Raw genomic sequence first — 21,506 nt, forward strand, 5'->3', positions numbered from 1 at the left:
ACCTTAAGTGTGTTATTTGCCTGCATGAGCTCAGTATCTCCATCTGTAAAATGGAGGAAACTATGGCAATTGCTTCACTGAATAAGCAAAGATTAGACAAGAATACAGATAAATTATCTCTCTCTCTCTCTCTAAATATCCTTGTAAATGACTTTTTGAGGTGGAGGAATGAAACCTGAATTCTCATCAACTGGGAACAAACTGGAGAATTACTTCCATGCCCAAGTTTCTTTTTTTTTTTTTTAAATACAGTTTTTCTTTTTATTTATGATAGTCACACACACACAGAGAGAGAGAGAGAGAGAGAGAGGCAGAGACACAGGCAGAGGGAGAAGCAGGCTCCATGCACCGGGACCCGACGTGGGATTCGATCCCGGGTCTCCAGGATCGCGCCCTGGGCCAAAGGCAGGCGCCAAACCACTGTGCCACCCAGCGTTCCCCATGCCCAAGTTTCTATACATCTGCAATCTGCCAGGGTTCACATCTTGGCTCTGCCATTTACTATGTAACTTTAGGCAGCATATTAACGATTAAAGTTGTTGTTATTTGACTGCAAAGGCAGGATCAAAATGTCTCAGTAATCAATGGGGAATCCAGCTTGCCTACCGTGGAACTGTTTCCAGGAATTCAAGAATTCCCTGGCATATTTAAGGGCATATTCCCTGCCCAGGTTACTGGGCAGCAGACAATCCTGAGACACAGGGGTGGTAGAATGCAGAGAGCTGAGAAATCCAGGACCGCCTCATTCCTCAGCATTAGCCCATACACAGGCAGAGGGGGGTGGTTTATCTAACAGGCAAGCTTGCCAAGGTGGAAGGGTGGGGCACGAGGGAGGAGTCTGGTGGCAGTCCCTGAAAAGAAGCAATACTAGACCAGTGCCATATTCTAGGGCTTTCCAGGGCTTAGCCACAGATGGCTCCACCCCCACTAGGCAGAGAAAAGGGCACTCTTTTTCTGGGGTGGGAAAAGGCTGACCTAGTCTGGGTTCTCCTACACGGGTCTGTGAAATGCCCCAGGGTGTCGCTTCACCAGCAGTGAAAGCAGGTTGCTATGCAGTACTTCTCGGGAGATCCAGCAACAAAGGGGAGCTAGTGAAGCCCTCTGGCAGAAGACTTGAGACCCATCCTACTCCAATTCTCCCGGCTTAGCGAGGGGAAAGGGCGACACAGGACTGCCAAGGAGTGAGAAGTGGTTGAGGCTGAGGCTCCCTGAATGAATGGGTTCTCCAGTGGTTTCTGGGAGTTCACCTCAAACCCTCCTGCAGGCCGCTGTGTTGTCCCAGGCTGTCACTGCCCGGGCTCCTCACACCTGGGCTTTTCTTCCACTGTTTGCCTTCTCTGTAACCCTCATTAAAACAAGAACGACAACAACAAACTGCCATTTAAAAGTTAAAACCGAGAAGGGGTAAGGAAATTTGCAAGGGAGGAGGCAGGACGAGGCACCGATGCTGCTGCTGCGGAGCCCAGGCTCTCGGTCCTCTGGCTCCAAGCAGCCCCGGCCGCCCCCGCGTCCCCACCGCGCAGCTCCCAACTCGCGTATGCTGCCCGGGCCGCGCGGCCAGGCGCCCGTCAGCAGTCGGCGGGGGGAGGATGACGCGGTCCGGACGGGAGGCCAGCCAACTGCAGCAGCCCCGTCGCGCCACCAGCTTCCCAGTCCGGAGCCCACCGCGTCCCGAGCCAGAGGGGGCCCGGCGCCCGGGGGCGGGGCGGGGCACCAGCCACGGTCTCTCCCGCAGCAGCCCCGCCGCTCCAGCCTATCAGCAGCCGCCCGGCGGCTCCCTCGGCCGGACCAAAATAGCTGCGAACGCCTGCGACTTGCGCGCGGCCCCTCACTTGACGCTCACTCCGGCTCGCCGGCCCGGCTCGCTCGCCCGCTCCGCTCCCCTCGTCTAGAGGGGGCGGGGAGGAAGTGCCGGGGTGGGGAGAGAGAGGAAGGAGGAAGGGAGGGAGGAAGGAAGGAAGGACGGGAGGGAGGGAGTCGGACGGACGGAGGCGCGAGCTCGGAGCTGGGGCTGCGCGGCGCTGGAAGGCGCCGGCGTTAACCCCTCGAGGGCAGGCGGCGGAGGGGGAGCGGTGTTAATACATAAGAGCACTGCATCACGCTAATCTTCTCCCCAGAACACTATGCGTCAGCAGTACATTCACGTTCTGACTGAAGGACAAAAGGATGAGAGAGCAGTCTGCGTGGCTGCTGCCTGCAACACCGCGAGCCCGGCGCGAGGAGGAGACGGTGGGCGCCGAGCGCAGGGGCCCCGCTGCTGCCGCCGCCGCCGCCGCTAGCAAGCGCGGACCATGTTCTGGAGCTCCGGAGCGTTCCCCGCAGCCGCGACCCCCGCTGCTCACGCCGCCGCCGCCGCCGCCGCCGCCGCCAGCGCTCGGGCCGCTGCAGCAGTCCGCAGGCGGCGCAGCCTCTGAAGGCGCCGCGAGCCGAAGCCCGGAACTCGCTCCCTCAGCACAGAGCCGGAGCCGGCGGCGCGCCGGGGGCCCGGCTGCGGCGGGCGGCGGCGGGCGGTTGCGCGCCACCAGGGGCTGTGGCCGCTGCCGCCGCCGCCGCCGCCGCCGCCGGACCCGCGCCCGCCCCCGGACTCCCTGAAGGGGCCTTGCGGTGCGGGCGCGACCCGGCCGCCGCGCGCTTCCCCGGGCAGCGGACCTGGTCCCCGCGCTGCCTCCACGCCGCTGACCCTCAAGGGGCTTGGACGGACTGCTGCTCCTCGCGCCGGCAGACGGCGAATTGGGAAACTGAGCCCAGTTTCGGTCTTTTTAACCCTTAAGAGAAGAGGCGAGGAGAGAAGGGGGTGTGTGTCTGGGGAGGGCGAAGGAGCCGCGCACACCACCTCTTAACTCTCACGGCTGCAGCAGCTGCCTCCGGCCGGGAGCCGCCGACACACGGAGAGGGGGCAGCGCACGCAGCGGCAGCTGCTGGCGAGCGAGCGAGCGAGCACGGCCTGGGAGGCTTCAGGGTGCCCCTCAGCCCCGCCGGGTGGCAGCCGCGGGAGCGGGCCGGGGGCGCCGGAGGCAGGCTCCGGCGATGAAGCGGCTTCCCCCGTGGCTGGTGCGAGCCGGTGCCAGGGTCCAAGGACAAAGCGGCGAAGCGCTGGTGGCGCCGCTCCTCGGGCTGAGGGGGGGGCATGCACCTGCATAGCCCGCCGGGCCTTGGCTCTCCCCCGCGCGCCTCAACGCCTCAACTCCGCCGCTTCGTCGTAGCCTGCTCCGGATTTACTAGAAGCCATTTTGTCTCCCCCACCCCTCCCCTCCCCTCCCCTCCCCTCCCCTCCCCTCTGCCCTCCCCGCCCCCTCGACTTCCCCCTTTTGTTAATTAAAACTAAGAAGTAAGAATGGCAACGACGTGGCCGGCTCCGGTGGAGAACGCTTAAGGACACCACGCCAATCCCTTCCTTCCGAGGTAGGTGACAGCGACTGGATGGGGATGGTTGCCACGGGGGAGAGAAAGTCTCAGCTCTCTGAGGGGTTGCCTTGAGGGGGCTGGAGACGCTGGCCACGCTGTCGTTGGGCATGTTTTTTTCCGCCGGTCTGCTCGTCTCTCTAATCGCCCCCTCCCCACCTCCTTCTCCAGATGGAAAGAGGAGCTCCTAGCTCATTTAAGCCGGGGTAGGGCTGGTTCTCCTTTCCGAGCCAAAATCCCAGGCGATGGTGAATTATGAACGTGCCACACCATGAAGCTCTTGTGGCAGGTAACTGTGCACCACACCTGGAATGCCGTCCTGCTCCCCGTCGTCTACCTCACGGCGCAAGTGTGGATTCTGTGTGCAGCCATCGCCGCTGCCGCCTCTGCTGGGCCCCAGAACTGCCCATCCGTTTGCTCGTGCAGTAACCAGTTCAGCAAGGTGGTGTGCACCCGCCGGGGCCTCTCCGAGGTCCCTCAGGGTATCCCCTCCAACACCCGGTACCTCAACCTCATGGAAAACAATATCCAGATGATCCAGGCCGACACCTTCCGCCACCTCCACCACCTGGAGGTCCTGCAACTGGGCAGGAACTCCATTCGGCAGATCGAGGTGGGGGCCTTCAATGGCCTGGCCAGCCTCAACACCCTGGAGCTGTTCGACAACTGGCTGACAGTCATCCCCAGCGGGGCCTTTGAGTACCTGTCCAAGTTGCGGGAGCTCTGGCTTCGCAACAACCCCATAGAAAGCATCCCCTCTTATGCCTTCAACCGGGTGCCCTCCCTCATGCGCCTGGACTTGGGGGAGCTCAAGAAGCTGGAGTATATCTCAGAGGGCGCTTTTGAGGGACTGTTCAACCTCAAATACCTGAACTTGGGCATGTGCAACATTAAAGATATGCCCAATCTCACCCCCCTGGTGGGGCTGGAGGAGCTGGAGATGTCAGGGAACCACTTCCCTGAGATCAGGCCTGGCTCCTTCCATGGCCTAAGCTCCCTCAAAAAGCTATGGGTCATGAACTCACAGGTTAGTCTGATTGAGCGGAATGCTTTTGATGGGCTGGCCTCACTTGTGGAACTCAACTTGGCCCACAATAATCTCTCTTCTTTGCCCCATGACCTCTTCACCCCACTGAGGTACCTGGTGGAGTTGCACCTACACCACAATCCCTGGAACTGTGATTGTGACATTCTGTGGCTAGCCTGGTGGCTTCGGGAGTACATCCCCACCAATTCTACCTGCTGTGGCCGCTGTCATGCTCCCCTGCACATGCGTGGCCGCTACCTGGTGGAGGTGGACCAGGCCTCCTTCCAGTGCTCTGCCCCCTTCATCATGGATGCACCTCGAGACCTCAATATCTCTGAGGGTCGGATGGCGGAACTTAAGTGTCGGACTCCCCCTATGTCCTCCGTGAAGTGGCTGCTGCCCAATGGGACAGTGCTCAGCCATGCCTCCCGCCACCCAAGGATCTCTGTCCTCAATGACGGCACCTTGAACTTTTCCCACGTGCTGCTCTCAGACACTGGGGTATATACATGCATGGTGACCAACGTGGCAGGTAACTCCAACGCCTCGGCCTACCTCAATGTGAGCACGGCCGAGCTCAACACCTCCAACTATAGCTTCTTCACCACTGTCACAGTGGAGACCACCGAGATCTCACCTGAGGATACAACGCGCAAATACAAGCCTGTTCCTACTACATCTACAGGTTATCAGCCGGCATATACCACCTCTACCACGGTGCTCATTCAGACCACCCGTGTGCCCAAGCAGGTACCCGCAACAGACACCAATGATAAGATGCAGACCAGCCTGGATGAAGTCATGAAGACCACCAAGATCATCATTGGCTGCTTTGTGGCAGTGACTCTGCTAGCTGCCGCCATGTTGATTGTCTTCTATAAACTTCGGAAGCGGCACCAGCAGAGGAGTACAGTCACAGCCGCCCGGACAGTTGAGATTATCCAGGTGGATGAAGACATCCCAGCGGCGGCGTCTGCAGCAGCAACAGCAGCTCCATCCGGTGTATCAGGTGAGGGGGCAGTAGTGCTGCCCACAATTCATGACCATATTAACTACAACACCTACAAACCAGCACATGGGGCCCACTGGACAGAAAACAGCCTGGGGAACTCTCTGCACCCCACAGTTACCACAATCTCTGAACCTTATATAATACAGACCCATACCAAGGACAAGGTACAGGAAACTCAAATATGACTCCCCCTCCCCCCAAAAACTTATAAAATGCAATAGAATGCACATACACACACACACACACAAGACAGCAACTTTTGTACAGAGTGGGGAGAGACTTTTTCTTGTATATGCTTATATATTAAATCTATGGGCTGGTAAAAGAAACAGATTATATTAAAATTTAAAAACAAAAAGTTAAAACAAAACTATTTTCTAACTTGTAAGTTCTATTTAAAGGGGGAGTGGGGTTCTTGGGAACGTTGTGGGGCAGAAGCCACAAGTCAACTTGCTATGATGCCAGAAGGGATTTCTGATCTAAGGTTGAAACTAAGATGAACTAAAACAACAAACATCCCTAAAGAGGCAGGGTGTGGGCTGCTGAGGGGTGCGGATGGGGTGGGGGGCAGACGGTCATTTTTTAGAAGATGCTTCATAGCATACAGGACTACCCATTTCTAGAGACACCTTTCTTAAGCTGAGAGCTGTCTTTGCAAATTTCTCTTATTTTAAAAATACAAAAAAAAAAAAAAAGAAAAAAAAAAGAAAAAAAAAAAGAAAGAAAGCACCAAGAATTTGTACTGTGCTAAGTGTTGCGAGGCAATAATTTTTTTTTTCATCAGAGGCCAAGGGGAAGATAGACGTGTAAATGTATTTTAAACAGGAAAACCACCAAACTTCAAGTGACTCCTTAAAGGGGCTCAGTCCTTCCGTCTGTCTGTGTGCACAAGTCTCCTTGGTTTGTGCACTGGGACACGCGTGCGACCCGCCTGACAGCGCACCTCAGGAGGGAGCAGAGAAGGAAGGGAGCTGGCGTAGCTCTGAAATGCTTTCCCACTGCACCAGATTCCTGCAGATGGGTTTAACCCACTCTCTGCAAGGCATGTGTCTATTCAGGGTTTCCCTTGAGGGAGGAGGCCCCTGAAGGGGGTGCGGCAGCAGAGGGGGGACAGGAAAGGAGAGCAGGAGCAGACAGAATGGATTCATAGGAGGCCAGAGATTAGCATTGTGCTATGTCCACCTGTTGTTCCTGGTATCTGACAAATGATTGTAGACAATGATGGCATTTTACGATTTTGCTTTTTATAAAGATTTTGTTTGTTTTAAGGTGGAGAAGGAAGAGAGGCTGGGATTGGGGAGCTTGGGGGAGTGGAAGCTTTTCTCATGCTTGTGATTTGGTGACTATTCTAAATGCTGATTCATTAGGGATTATTACAGCTGATGTCAACTGGTTGTGGCGGTGGGGTGGGGGCAAAACACGGGTGGAGAGAGTAAAAGGGCACAGGCTCATTTAAAGTACGATGAAGCCTTGAATCAACAGGATGGTTCACAAAAAAGATGTGAGATACACAGTTAAAACAAAAGTGATACACATGCACACGAGAAGTGAGTTCTGCAAGGAGTCCTGTTGAATGTAGCGGAATGGGGGGAAGGCTTCCCTCTTCCAGGCCTACCTCAGGAGGAGGTGGAGGAGAAAGGGAAGGGTGTGGGTGGTGAAGGCAGAGATCTCTGTTATTCTGGTCCATTTAATGCTGTAACTTCTTTCATTTATTATTTTAGCTTTAAAAAGAAATAAAGGGTTCAGATTTGAAAGGGGTGGGATGGGTGGGGTGGGGAATGCCAACAAAAGAACACTGATTGTAATGTGAGAAAAGTGTATTTTTGTATTTTAATAAATATTGTTCAATTTTTACTTCAATGTCCCTAAAGGGTTAAATTGAATAAGATCCTATAGGTTCTTACAAGCATCAACCAAGTCTTTTCTACTTAAAGATAAAAAGGGGAGGGGAGGGGAGAGGTAAAACCGGAGGGGAAGACAATGTGAAAAATGCTAAAGCTGTCAACAATCTTTCCTTAGCTTAAATAAAAGCACCCCAATATTAGTGCACCTTCCATAAGCTAAGTGTGTTGGTACCTGGCTTTGTTGGGGCTAGAACCAAATTCCTGATGCCCTGGAAAAGCAGGGGAAATGGGTCAGCCTCAGATCCTGGGACCAGGCCAGAAGTTAAATGCCACCTCAGCAGAAGCTGCTGGTCAGGCAGCACCGGCTCTACCCAGGGACCCTAGGGGACCTGGATTTAAGAGGTCTGCAGCAATGCTGTTTGGCTTCAATTTCCCACAGGCACTGTTCCTTCCGTTCTCTGGGAGCCAAATAGCCAAACGCGTCTTGGTGGTGGTGGGTATCTGTCTCCTGATGCTTCCCCAGTGATAATGTCCAGGGAGGCTGCATGAACTGGGATCCTGCGTCTCTTCAGCGCTTTTATACTACTGCAGGGAATCGGGACTGAGTGGGTGTGATCTCTCTGGCACTGAACAAGGAGAGAAAGGCAGGCAGCACTTTGCAGCAGCTGGCTAAGAAAGGGCCAATTCTTAATCCCCTGGGCATATACATGTCATTTCTGGGTATCAGTGTGTGTGGCAGCATGCACGCATGGTGCACAATTAGAAACCGCCACTCACATTTCTGGGCTCTGAATATATATTTCTCTCTGTCTCTCCTTTACCAGCTTACCCCCAATACGACAAGGAAACTGCAGCAGAGTAAAGGGTGGGACTTGGCCAGGACCAGCTGAAGAAAGGATGTGGGGCCGATTTGCTCACGCCTCTGCTTTTGTGACAGCTACTTGGATAGTTAGGGATTATACAGTCACTCTGGAATGAAGAAGTGTCTGTGGCTGTACCAGAGGTCTGAGGGGAGGGATATAGAAATGGTCTCAAAACATTCCTGGGAAAGAGTCCTAAGGACAAATGCATGTGTCCTGGGGGCTGAGCACGTTGCCATATTGGGATCTGAGGGAGAAGTGCTTTCCAGAAGGAAGATGAAAGAAGGTGGGGGAGACTGAGAATATGGTTCCTGGGTATAAGCGGCCTTAGAGCTGCAAGGGTAGTTTGCTTTCCCCACTGGGCCCACTCCTTGACCTGGGCAGTATTGCAGGTTGTAGAGTGGCAGGGCTCCACTGCCATAATGTTGGGTATATCCTCTTTTGTAGCAGGCACTTGGGACAGCTTTTCAGAGAGGAGTCCCAGGAGCACCGAGAGTACAGCCTTTCATGCCGTGTTGGTGACTCATCCTCAGGCCTGGTGGCCAAGCTATAGGATTTGTTACTTGAGAATGGGACATGGGTTGGTAGCTCTTCAGGGGAGTAGCTGGAGCAACACATTAGAGGGAAAGACCGCTGCTGATTATATGCAGTTAGAGAATTTTCATTAGAGAATTTTTTAAAGGACATGAAAGATCATTTATTTAGTCTAGAGGTGGGACTGAAACCCAGATCTCCAGACTCCCAGGTCAATGTGCCTTCCTCACTCAGGCTCTTCTGGGCCTTTAAGAACCCAGTTCTTTCCTGGCTGATATGCAGTGAAAATGGGACCTTCCTACAGATACTGCTGTGTTCTCTTCTTAGTGGTGCTCAAGCTCCTTCAGGACTGGCTCTATTGCCCTCTCAGGACTGACCAGAGTTCTTACCACAGGGGTCCCACACAGCTGGCCCAAGGGCCATGTGTGCTCACTAAGGACTGCACATAACAGCTTCTGATTCTGAGGTTCAATGGCAGACAGCTGCCAGAGAAAGGGTGACCTAGGTAAGCAGGGTATTCACAAAGGGAAAGGTAGCTTGGCCTTCTCCCAGACCTCAGCCTTGGAAGCTTTGCAGAGTAGAGGAGTGGCGGAGGTCTTAAAGGGTCTTAAAGGACTGATCAGTTTAAGTTCTCCATAATGGAATGGTTTCTGCTTATTTGGCTCAACAATGAGACTACTGGGGGAGGCTCCTTAACTCCTCTCCTCCACTAAACCTACCCCAGCCCCAGTCCTTCAAGTGCCATGCTGAGGCTGCCATTCCCATAATCTGCTCTAGGCCTTTTATCACTCTCTAGTGTTGTGCTGCATCTTTTTATCAAAGGAAGGAGAGTAGACCGGACACACTTTCAAGGCCTAGAGACATTAGCTTTATCATGGCTGTTTATCATGTTGAGGCCAGCAACTTGCTGGGTGGAACAATGTAGTAAAGAGTCCCTGGTAAGACAATTCCTGTTGTTGGTGGGGGAAGAGGTCCAGAATCCATGACCATTAATAGTAAAGATAAAGAGCTCTGGCTTACTTCTATGGAGATGGACATCAACTAGGAGAGGGCTGAGGGGGCCTTACACAGCCCAGACTACTACCTGAGAGGGCCAAAGCCCACAATTAAGGCCCCAACATTTTACTGCAACAAAGCAGCAGGGGATTAAAATTAGAGGAAAAGAAAGAGAGAGAGAGAGAGAGAGAGAGAGAGAGAGAGAACATTTATATCCAAACATATGTCTGATTTTATCTCCTCTGCTGGCACTCAGCACTCCATGCCATCGGCTAATGCAGGCACTGTTCACGCCATTTCTAAATCCTGCCTCAGCTGAACTGCAAAGGCAGCTTTTGGCTCAAAAGCACCTCTCCTGGTCTCTATCATTCAGAAAATACCCTTTACACCTGAGAGGGTGAAAATGGTTTGGGCTGTAGATTAAGGTTGTTTTCATCTTTGTTTTTTTTTTTTTTCATCTTTGTTTTAAATTAAAATGAAGTGAGACGTCTGGGTGGCTGCCTTTGGCTCAGGGCGTGATCTTGGAGTTCCGGGATGGAGTCCCGCATCGGGCTCCCTACCTATATGGAGCCTGCTTCTCCCTCGGCCCATGTCTCTGTCTCTCTCTTTCAGGAATAAATAAAACTTTTTAAAAATTTTATAAAAAAAAAATAAAAAAATAAATTAAAATGAAAAATTGTTTCTTGGAACAGGAATAAATGCTTCAGGAACCAGATCAGTGAAACATACATATTTGCAAAGCAACACAGCACAGTGCTTTCAAGTATAGACTTTGGATCTGGTCTTTTGGGTTGAATCTCAGCTCCATCGCTTACTACCTGTGTGACAAATACTCAGTTTATTCATATGTAAAATGGACATAGTAGTATCTGCACTGCACCACCTCATAGGTTGTTTGAGAACTGAAATTATATAAATAAAATCACACCTAGAATGGTAACTGACATCATACAGTAATTCTGTATTGCTGGTAGTTATTTGATGATAAACATAAGGATACAGACCAACTGCCCAGCCTTCCTCAGTCAGTACCTCTATTCTAGAACCTCATCTGTGCCCAAAGAGAGAATATGCCTACTGAGCTGTTCCAGAGAGGAAGGATGTTTATCGAGAAGTCTGGGACAGTGGGACAGCACTATCTATATAAGCCCAGACCCAGTGGAAAAGAGGAGTTGTACTTTTGTCCCCAGGAAGGCAATGCCTTGTGCTCTGTTCCCTAATTCAACTCTCTAGCTGGCCCAAGGCACCATTTTTAGTCCAGGATCAGATTACCTTCCCCCGAGGTAAGCCAGAAGAAAGGAAAGGTGCTACTGTTGATATGATGCACAAGCTGAGGGTTGGGCCAGGAAACATTTATATTGGAAACCTCGGTCCTTTACTGAGAGTACAAACTTCTTACAGTCTTCTTCACCTCTCCTTGTTTCTCTGTCGGGGTGCCTTACGAAGGGCGGGGGGAAGGGTAAGGCCCCAGGAAGGAGAAGGCAGCACAGAGAGGAGCTATCAGGGCCTTAAAACAGAATCAGAGGGCTTGGAGAAGATAATTAGGTGGAAGAAAAAGTACCATAATTTGAGCAAGCGAGAACAGAATGGAGCTACATGGCAGATGCACAGGCTAAGGGTCTGCAATGCAGTTAAGGAGGAAGCCAGGGAGATTCCTCTGTCCTAGCAAGCAAGAGGCTGGCTGGACCCTGGATGGGGGAGGACTGTTAGTGTGAAATCCATGACAGAACGGAAGTGAAGAAAAGCAGGGAGATCAACTTTCCAAGAGAAGCCTAAGAGAGAATGCATTTTGATTTCCTAATGAGTGGCTAGAATTAGATTTTAGGATGATCACAGGTTTTTATCCTCCAGAACATGCCAGCTCTGTCAGTACTTGGGGCAAATCACCTACCCACAACAGTCCTGTTCTCTATCCCGCAGACTGTCCACTGCTTGGGGGAAGCAACCCAGCCTTTAGGACTGTAATCTAATCCTGACCCTGACCAGCTCACTCAGAGGTCTGCTCTGAATCTGATCCTTCATTTCTATTAGGGCAAAGTCACAGGGGGACAGAAGAGGGTGGTGCAAGTCACTATTTATCCACAAAAGGAATATTACTCCAGAGGGAGGATATTATATAAATTGTGTTTTCCCGTAAAAATGGTGATGACTTTCAGTGCACATGGATGCTGGCAGTAGGTCAGAGAGATTAGGCTGAGGCCTGTAGGGGATATCCCTGGGAGAAGCTCTCTTTCAAACAGTGTTATCATTTGAGAGGATGGTGTCTTCCCTAACTTATCCCACTAAAATTTTTGACCCTCCAGTGGGAAGCACTGAGATGAAAGGCTGCTCTAATGCCAGGTGTAGGGACAAGAAGGAGCGAAGTAGGATTTAGGTACTTTCATGGTCATTCTGTGCACCTACGAACAATACTAGAACAATTACTAAAGTTTTGATTACTAATATACCAAAGGAACAGTCTTTGATCCACTTGTTTCTTTAATACCCATGCACCTCCTTATAACCCCATTAATAAGCAGCATCCTCCAATTTCTTATATCAGGTTGTTTCCCTCCATAATCCCCATCTGAGTACAATCATCTGCCATGATAGGACCTAGGACATTTTTGCAAGATCCTTCCATTCTAGAAGACTGGTGACTCTTTCTTCCAACAGTTCTCATGCGGTTTCCTCTTCCAAAGCAAGTGCTTCATCTGTAGTCTTTTCAAGTTCCTTTAAGGTCTCACCTCTGGTTTCCCTATATCTGCGCTGGTGCTGATTTAGTCACTGGATAAGTCACTCTACCTGCTCAATGAGTCAGCAAGGATGACGGAGAAGGGCTTTTATACACTAACCGGTCTCTAGGCAAAGGTTGGTTTCCTGGCCTCCGGCTACTTCCTAGAGTCTTCGTAGCCCTGGCTTCTTCCCTTCACCTACCTACTCAACCAGATTCATTAAGACCATTCAGACAGCTTGTCCCACTCAGATTCCGCCCTGTAGGTGAATTGAATGAGTTCCAGGCAGCTCTCCACAGAGGCAGGTCACTGCCCTGATAGCACAGCAGTGTTTGTAGGAATGCTCAGTGTGTCCCTCACAAAAGGCCCAGCACAGGTCCAGGGATGGAGCTGAGGCCTCAGATACTAACAGATTGTTTCTGCAGCCTACCAGCTGCAGTGGTTACAAGTTCTAATCTATTACCATTGCAAGAAGACTTAATTTCTGGACTTAAAGGAAGTCGGATAATACTTTATCCTATTAGCTTTGCCTGTGTGAATTGACAATGGCTTCCTTCTGACATGACAGCATATTCTTCCAATTCATCTCTTTAAGGGGATGAATTGGGAGAGTCTGGAGTAAGGAGGGAGGGCAAAGGAAGAGACTGCCAAAGGAATCAGGAAAAGAAGACAATCTTTTAATTAGAAATGGGAAGGGGGGCTGGGAGATATCTGGCAAGACTGAGATATCTCAAAGCACATTTCCATTTCATTTTGTTATTCTGATGAGGCAAATGATTGCACCTACTGGGTGTACTGTGTGCGTGTATGTCGGAAGAAGGTTCTGAAGCCACAGAGAAGTATGAAAACAAGAAGCATAAGGAACTGGCCTATCCCAGTGTTCTTGTTTCAGCCTGCTGTGCCTGCAGGGTAGCTTTCCCTTTCCTTAGCTTTCCCTCTGCCACATTCCTGTTTTAAGTCCACATCTGCTCTGACCAATGGTATCATGCCAGCTGAGGGCACCTTCACATCATGGGTGTGTAATCAAGGCTAGCCAACCTCAGGATGGCAAGACACTTAAGATAGAATGATGATTTATAGCTTCAAAATTCAGAGATGTGGAGGCAGAGAAGGGAATCTCCAAGTTAATTTAGAAAACTTTTTCTATTTATGAGAAAAATGAAGGCCAGGGAGATGTGACTTGCTCAGGTATCACACAGCTGATGATACAGAGATCAGATCTCTGGTCTTTGGGTTCCCAACTCAGCACTACTACGGAACACCAGCAGGACCACAGTGACCGACAAATCCAGGGGCGCTATTTACAGAAACTACAAAATGATTAGTGCCTGCTGGAGTTTGCAATTTTGTACAGTCCCTTACAGTTGGCCTCTAGGGAGAAAAGGGGAAAGCCTTTCACACCAGTACCTTATCTGGGCTTGATTCTCTGACACGGTGCCTACTCATGACATCGTTCAAATAGCTGGAGCTGAGAAATCAGGCAACTCTTCCTTTCTCTTCAACCAGACACGTTCCAAGGCAGGTGAATTCTGATGGCAGCCCAAACAGGTAATAAATTAAAAGGAGCATTTGTTGCTTATGCCACCCCCCTACCTTCCCCTACAAGAGCAAAGAACTGTAAGATAAAGAACATGTACTCCTCTGGTGCAGGGAAGGCATACAGAAGCTAAATCAGGTTAGAGGTCTGTTCAAGGTCAAGATGACCACTGGGGAAGCAGAGAAGTCTGGAGTCCTGCTTCCACTTCTCTTGCCTTCCCTGGTACTACGTAAACAAGGGGACCCTTGCAGGGAAAGCTCAGACAGCTCAGGTTGACTCTGGGGCCTTCTCTGAAACCTGGTCTGGGAAGCTAGTAAATGTCTCCTCTTCCCAGCCATGTCAATAAATCCTCTCTTGGGAAATGGAGTGGTCCTGGCTATAATTTTATCACATACATTTAATTAGAATCTGTCCTTTCATGATGGTTTCAAGCCAAGTCCCAATAGAAACATTCTAAAAGAACAGCCGCTATCAACCAAGGATCTTTTAACCAAGTTAATTTAGCAGAAATTTGCCATCTTGGATGGGATAGCGATAGCAGTACCTCTCTTTTTGACTTCAAAGCTGGGAAGAGAAGGGAGGGGGGAGAATGCAGGAAATAAAGAAGAGGGCGGGGGCTTCAAGCAAATGAGTTTTCATCTATTAGGAGTGGTAATTTCCGCTAGCTCCCCTAGAGACTGGTCCCCTTCAATAAAGGCTTGATACTAATGATTCCCACTCCTAAGCAAAAGCCTGTGTTCTGCTGGTGTTGAGACAAACTGTGCCAGAGAAATTCCCTTTCTCTCGGAGGTGCTGCTATCATTATGCAGGAGAGATTAGCCAGCCAGGAGGATATGCTCTTGGTGGGGAGCGAGGGTAACAGGAAAGTGTGCTCTTCTCCAGTGGCCACGGTACTGCTGACCTAGGATAGAAAAGGCTGGGTGGGAGGCTAGAGGTCAGTGAGAAGATGAAATGGGCAGGCACTCTGACAAGAGAGAGGAGACAAGAGAAAGTGAAAGCTTAGGTACCCCTGAGGAGTGATGGTCTCAATGTGAGACTAGCACTGGTGGGCTGAAAGGCAGAGGGAGGGCTCTGGAGTGTGGACTGTGGTTGTGGATTGAGCTTGGACACAATGGACAAAAACTGAGCATTTGAGAAGTAAAACATGGTGATAAGTTTACTGAATCAACCTCGAGTCCCTAAATATGGATCTTTTCTAGAAGTACAGGGATGTGGGCCAACACAGAAATTGGGTTGATAGCTATTACTGAGGCTATGGTGTCGGTTGAAGGGGTGGGGTCCTCCCATTCTGTCCCCTCCCTTCCTATACACTGAAATCAGTGGGGAAAGCTAATTCTGTGGCTCTAGTTTTTCATGAGGCTGCTGCCAGCAGGTCTTGAGTAGGGGGTAAGGAGCCCTTATTTTGCCCCTGGTGGCTTTCTTGTGATGGAGACGGAATGCTTCCAGAGGCTGCCTCTGCCAGATGTGCCAGCAGGCAGCCCCGCCAGAGAGCCTGCAGTGCAGACAGATGCCCTGGGCCGGATTCAGGATGGTGAGACCCTTTATGGTACTGTGGCTCGGCTCTGGGGCAGTGCCAGAGCGGCAGGGTAATGTTCCTCAGCCAGATTCATCCCCTCCCCCGCCAAACTCTTCAAATATGTGGGCCATGGAGGGAGGCAAATTTAATTAAATTACTATGTCATGGGCTGCCCTTTCTGGGCAAGGGCTAAAAATGGGCTCACGCTGACATGTAGACCCATTTGTGTACACAGAGCATGCATTTCTTTGTGCTTGGGCTGTCAGCAGCTGGATGGGGTTGGCAGTGCCCAGCGCTGGCCCTACTGAGATGGACCCTTTGCTGCAGCAAGGCAGAGTTAACAATAATCTAACCCGGGCCCCATACGGCTCTGATGACCTTTTCCTTTCTGCTTAAAAGATGACCGAGCAGCACTCCCCCTTCCTACATCAGTTCATCTCTCCTCAAATGCCTCTCTTGCTGACACCCAGGACTTTCCCGTAAGGCGGCGCCGTGTGCTGAGCTCGGGAAGGAGGAATGAAGCTGCAGAGAAATGTGATTCAGAGTGGTGCATGGGCAGGGTTTGTTTAGCTTGGCAGGAGACAGAGGGGTCTCCCTAGTGATTCTCCAGAGTGCTACTTCAGCAGTTCCCCACTGGCAACTCTGTGCAGCATGGAGAACCATTTTCAGGTGCCAAAGTAAAGGAGCCAAGCTCTCTCTCCCCGATCCCTGCATGAATGCCATGGTTGATATAGAACCTGACCATCAAAAAAAACAAAACAACAACAACAACAAAAAACACACAAAAGAACCTGACCATCACACAGAGGCAAGGAAGTTCAGTAGTGATGAAAACCATTTAATATGTGTAAATCAACAACTCAAATAAATGCCGGCTGGGCTGTACATGTCACCCCACAAGGTCATTCCATTTCGTTTCTGTTGTGGAAGTTAAGGTCTCACTACTTCAGTTTACAAAATACTACAAGGCTAAAGACTTTGCTCCCGAATAGTGCTGCTACTGTCGCTGCTGGACTGAGGGCTTCCCTATGCTGGTACAAAAAGGCCTGAGATGGAATCAGGTGTGGTGTGTAGAGCAGGAGCCTGGTAATGGGTTTGTCCACTTGGAATTAAGACCCTGGAAATGTCAGTGGGGGGAATCCTTTCCCCATTTATCCCCCGAGAGAACAGAGCCACCTCTCATGTCTAAAACTTTAGTGCAGCATGTGGAGCCTGAGACGCAGCCCTGTACAGAGACGACAGGAGTCCTTCTGCACCCTTTCAGGTCAGGGCATCCTGGCATGGAGCAGACCCCCAGGCAATGTGAGCAGTACAGGCAGCTCTGGGAACTCTGGCAGATTTATGGGCAAGCGGTGCCACAGTGAGTAGAGAGGGCAGACAATGCAGGGCAGGACCTTCCTATCCCAATCTCTTCAGCAACTTGCAAGGTGGGGAAGGCAGCAAGCCCCTTTGGAGAGCATGACCTGGGCCAAGCAGCTCAAGGGCCATTCTCCTTCATGTAATTGGGGATATGGTTGGCAATGTATCTGCCACAGGTTTTTAGCTACAAATCTGATGGTTACTCTAAGAGTTAAGGCAAATCCTGTCAATTTGGGTTCCTTGGGACCCAACTCAAGGACCTGGACTGTGCCATGAGTCACTCAGCCCAGCAATTTTGACTAGAATTTGTGGATCAAAAACCAAAAGCAGGCAGTCATTAAAATGTGGTCAAAGGAGAAAACAATGGACCCAGAAGAGTATGTATCCTATTAAGAGGGTAAGCGACAACTGCAGCAGGAAGAGAGTACAACATATAATGTTAGAAGGAAGCCTAGAGGGCAGCCCGGGTGGCTCAGCGGTTTAGCGCCGTCTTCGGCCCAGGGCGTGATCCTGGAGACCCGGGATAGAGTCCAGCGTCAGGCTCCCTGCATGGAGCCTGCTTCTCCCTCTGCCTGTGTCTCTGCGCCCCACCCCCCTCTGTCTTTCATGAATGAATAAATAAGATTTAAACACACACACACACACACAAAGAAGGAAGCCTAGGAGGGCAGGGCCAGTTGTGAAGAACAAGAAATTGACCACCTTGGTGATCTAGATTATGTGGCTTCAGAGAAACAAAAAGGTACTGGGCTATGCCCAAGGATCTTTCCTTCCTTACCTGCCAAGTGGGATAGAAGAGAGGAGACCCCATCCTCAGGTTGTAGGAGCCATGGCATCTGGAGTGGAATAAGGTCCCTTAATTCCATTCCACCCGCATGGCCCCATGCTCATGAAGACAAACAGCACTCACCAAATGCCTGGCCTCGAACTATGGAGACAAAAGCAGGTAACTCTTCAGGTAGTCGTTGTCTCCTTTAGTCAGTATGTTACTGGTTGTTGGGCACCAACGGACATATTTCATCATTATTAAGGATTAAAAATATCCTTATCCTAAAGAAAATACTACAATATATCTAATATATCTCAGTCCTGATATTCCCCTATAAAAATGGTTGGCTGGGGGCTTATGTTCTTGTTTAAGCAGCCTAGGACTGGGACAGTTTTCTCCACAGAGAAATCATATGTGTAACAGCTGAGTAAGCCTCAGGATGAATCATGTGAATATTAGTACTGCTGAACCAAAGGCATTCCAAAGCTGCTGGGGTCCCTTAGGTTTACAGATGACCCAAATGAGCTGGTGCATTTGCTCTGGATGCCCCATCCTAAAGGTGGAGCAGACTGCTACCACAGTACTTCCTCCCTGCAGCTGGCTGTGGCTGGAGGGCATGGCTGTAGGTCTGTGTCAGAGAGAGCCTGCTAGATGGGACACCCTGATTCCAGTGTCTTGTCCTCAGCTCAGCAGTGAGCTACCACAGGGAGAGGCAGAGTGAGGCCCTCAGGCTACTGCAGCACATCTTTCTCATATACAAGGTCACCCATGACCCCCTCTAGCATTTGTTACCTGTCACTTCATTTTTCTTGGAGAGGGACAGGGAGAAGGGAAATGAACTGATTACAACAGTGTATTACAGCGCACTACCTTTCAGCACCCTGAACTAGACGGAGGGGCTGAGGGGTGGTGCCATGAGAAGCTGTCAAGTCTGCATTTGAGGGAGGAGAGGGTAGGCAGAGCAGGAAAGATGATTTCTGGCACCTGCTCTCTCAGCTCCCAATAATATTTAGGAAGCAGTGTGGGTGGAACTAAGCATATTTGCAAAAATAGATGACCTCTGATGTAGGCATCAGACCTTCCTGTACCTTTGTCCTGTGTGTTTCAGATAAAATTTTTATGTTTCCTAGGTTAGTATGCCAGAGCATGAGCTAACAAGAGTGGTCTTCATATTAGTCTTAGGCTGATCTGCAGGCAAAGCCTGGCCCAGCCCCTTCATCTGGGGGAAAGCAGGGCAGGAGAGGGATGGGAGTGGCAGACGTTGCTGGTGAGGCTGGGGCCATCTGCACTACTGTGAATCAAGGTTGGCCCAGACAGAAGGCGCGAGGGAGGAGGTGCAGCTGCTGATGGCTCAGACAGCTTGGACCTGTCCAGGCAAACAAGCCGCTCAAGTGCAAGAACAGCCAGCCAAGTAGGCAGAGCACGAATAAGGACTTAAAGCCTGAAATATCTGACAAGATATGGAAGGAGGGTAGGAAGCTGTCTGGGATTTCAACTGGTGTCTGGCCTTGCTTCTCATTGCTGAGGCAGACTCTTCTGCTACCAAAGGATGGGATGTGATATTTGGGAGCCAGTGGGCAAGCATTATTTGAGCTAAAGTCTTAAAAGAAATATTCATCTTAAATTGCAAAGACAGTTCTGCACGGTCTGGGAATGGTATCTGAGAACTAGCTGAGGAAGGAGATGTGGGGTGTGCAGAAGAGGCAAACATATGCTCTTCTCTTCCACCTTCTAGGGTGGGGGGAGGGCAAGGCCAGCAGATGTTCAAGTGCTATTATAGCTCCTTCTAGTGAAGACTCTTGGAGGCAATGGTTCTCAGTCCTAAGTATACATTGCCAGCACTGAACAACAACGTCCAGACTCAAGATCAAATACAGAGGCATCTATAAGGGTGATGGTGACAGGATTTTAATATTTAAAAAATATTAGCTGGGTGATTCAAGAGCAGGCCCAGGATTAGAACCTCTGCTCTTGAGTCTAGAGGGAGCAGGGAAATTCTCAGTGGTCACACTGGTTTCTGAGGCAGGACAGTCCTGTCACCAACCACAGAAGGACTTCTTGTACATAGTTTTGCTGTAGCTGAGCTAGTGCCCCTGAGGTTTCCCTGAGGTTCTGGAGGAGGAACCTGTGAGAGAGCTGGCCAAGTATCAACTGACTACCCTGGAAAAACAAAGGGAAACCCTCCTATAAACATGTCCATTTATTCCAAAGGAAAGCGGAAAGAGAACCAAATAGCATGCTTCTCTCTAGCCATTACCAGTCAGAAACCCTCCCAAACACATAGGCTGCTCTGTAAGTTAACTCAGGCAGGGCTCAAGATTACCACACAGTTCAGTTCATAAGCCCAAATGAATGAGAAACTACTCTTTAAAATGCTAGGTTTCTGACCCTTAGCCTAGTGGCTTTCCCTGCCATAACCCTCCTTTGGTTCACTTACTCATCTATATGCTTACTTAGAGCCAGTACAGTGACTGGCACTGTGCCAGGTGCTGGGAACAATGGAGATGAAAGACCTGATTCTTGCCCTTAAGGAGTTCCTACAGTGGGGAAACAATACAATGAACAGCCTAAGGGTGACAACAGGGGAGATATGTACTAGGGAGCAAAAGACAGTCAGTGAAAGCTTCTGCCTCCTCCCATCCAAACAGCCCAATGAAGGCCATATGGCTTGGAGTTTTAAATTTTAGTGACTCTAGTGACTCTGAGGCTGAAAGTTCTTATGAGCGGGCAGAGGAAGAAACTGTCCTTTTGAATTCTGGATGTAGGCACTGGAGAGTGGTAGGACCAATAGTGACTCGACCCTGGGGAAAGTCAGATGCTCTGGGCCCTCCTACAGAGGTGCAGGGGGAGACTTCTGCACCTTTCTCAAGTTGGGATTTGCTGAAAGGACCATTCCCAAGTCTTCCCAACGGAGTGGGGAGAAGGGCACCCGTGCACTCGGTAAATACTATTGGTAGCAAAGCTCTGGGCTGGTCGAGTGACCTTGGGCAGTCTATAGCTTTCTCTCCACTTCCCTTCACAACCACACCAACTTGTTAATAGATCTACACCACAAAGCCCCTAGAAAAAAGGAGAGCCAGCAGCCTGCTCAAGAATGGAGAGGTGGGTGTTAAGTCAGGGTCTTATTTTTTATTTTATTTTTATTTATTTATGATAGTCAGAGAGAGAGAGAGAGAGAGAGAGACAGAGACACAGGCAGAGGGAGAAGCAGGCTCCATGCACCGGGAGCCTGACATGGGACTTGATCCCGGGTCTCCAGGATCGCGCCCTGGGCCAAAGGGAGGCGCTAAACCGCTGCGCCACCCAGGGATCCCCAAGTCAGGGTCTTAAACCAGGCTGTGATATTTAAATGTGGCCTGGAAACTTCCAGCCAAAGCTCCAGAGCACCATTTAGTTGGGCTGCAGCAAGCTTCTGTTTATCCCACCTGTTGAGCAGCCCGAGCAAAATACTGCTTGGGAGTTGGGGCTGGTGCTAAGGACACAAAAGAGCCCTCATACACTTGCACTCAGAGCTGAGAGCATGCAGACTCCCGGGAAGGACAGGGAGGTACAATTTCAGTGCCCTTGCCCCCCACCCTAGCTTCAGCTAAATCCCACTAGATAAAGTGCTGAACACTACAGAAATCAGCGCCCTCCCGTGCATGCAGCACACTGCAGTGGTCTTTTATTTCCCTGGTGTGGCAAGAAAGGTTCTCAGGTCAGTATGCAGGAGTGCTGGCAAGTGACAAGGCAGGTAAACCACAAAGTACAACAGCCCTTGGGGCTGGGTGATACTGACGTCTCTCAATAGAACAGACAAAGCTGTCTATGTGTGTCTGTCCACTCTGAATTCTGATTCTAGGTGCCTATGCTGTTCTTCACCTCCTCAAGAGCTGAGGGTCCAGATTACTTATGGGAACTTATCCTGAAAGGTCACTCTTAGGTTATCCAAAGTCC

General features: G+C 50.5%; 2 protein-coding genes and 1 long non-coding RNA gene across 3 annotated transcripts in view; 1 reads left to right on the forward strand and 2 right to left on the reverse strand.

The window, feature by feature from the left end:
* Positions 1-21,506, reverse strand: part of SND1 (staphylococcal nuclease and tudor domain containing 1) — a 427,586-nt gene that overhangs the window by 55,994 nt on the left and 350,086 nt on the right. The gene's annotated exons all lie outside the window — the stretch shown is intronic.
* LOC119866555 overlaps positions 1-21,506 on the reverse strand; it is a 79,278-nt gene that overhangs the window by 36,553 nt on the left and 21,219 nt on the right. The gene's annotated exons all lie outside the window — the stretch shown is intronic.
* LRRC4 (leucine rich repeat containing 4) lies at positions 2,590-6,159 on the forward strand. Its single transcript, XM_038556611.1, has 2 exons — positions 2,590-3,402; positions 3,574-6,159. Exon 2 carries the CDS (start codon positions 3,674-3,676, stop codon positions 5,624-5,626), a length of 1,953 nt encoding a protein of 650 aa, XP_038412539.1. The 5' UTR covers positions 2,590-3,402; positions 3,574-3,673; the 3' UTR covers positions 5,627-6,159.

The sequence above is a fragment of the Canis lupus genome, chromosome 14, assembly GCF_011100685.1.
Source record: "Canis lupus familiaris isolate Mischka breed German Shepherd chromosome 14, alternate assembly UU_Cfam_GSD_1.0, whole genome shotgun sequence".
Classification (NCBI taxonomy): domain Eukaryota; kingdom Metazoa; phylum Chordata; class Mammalia; order Carnivora; family Canidae; genus Canis; species Canis lupus.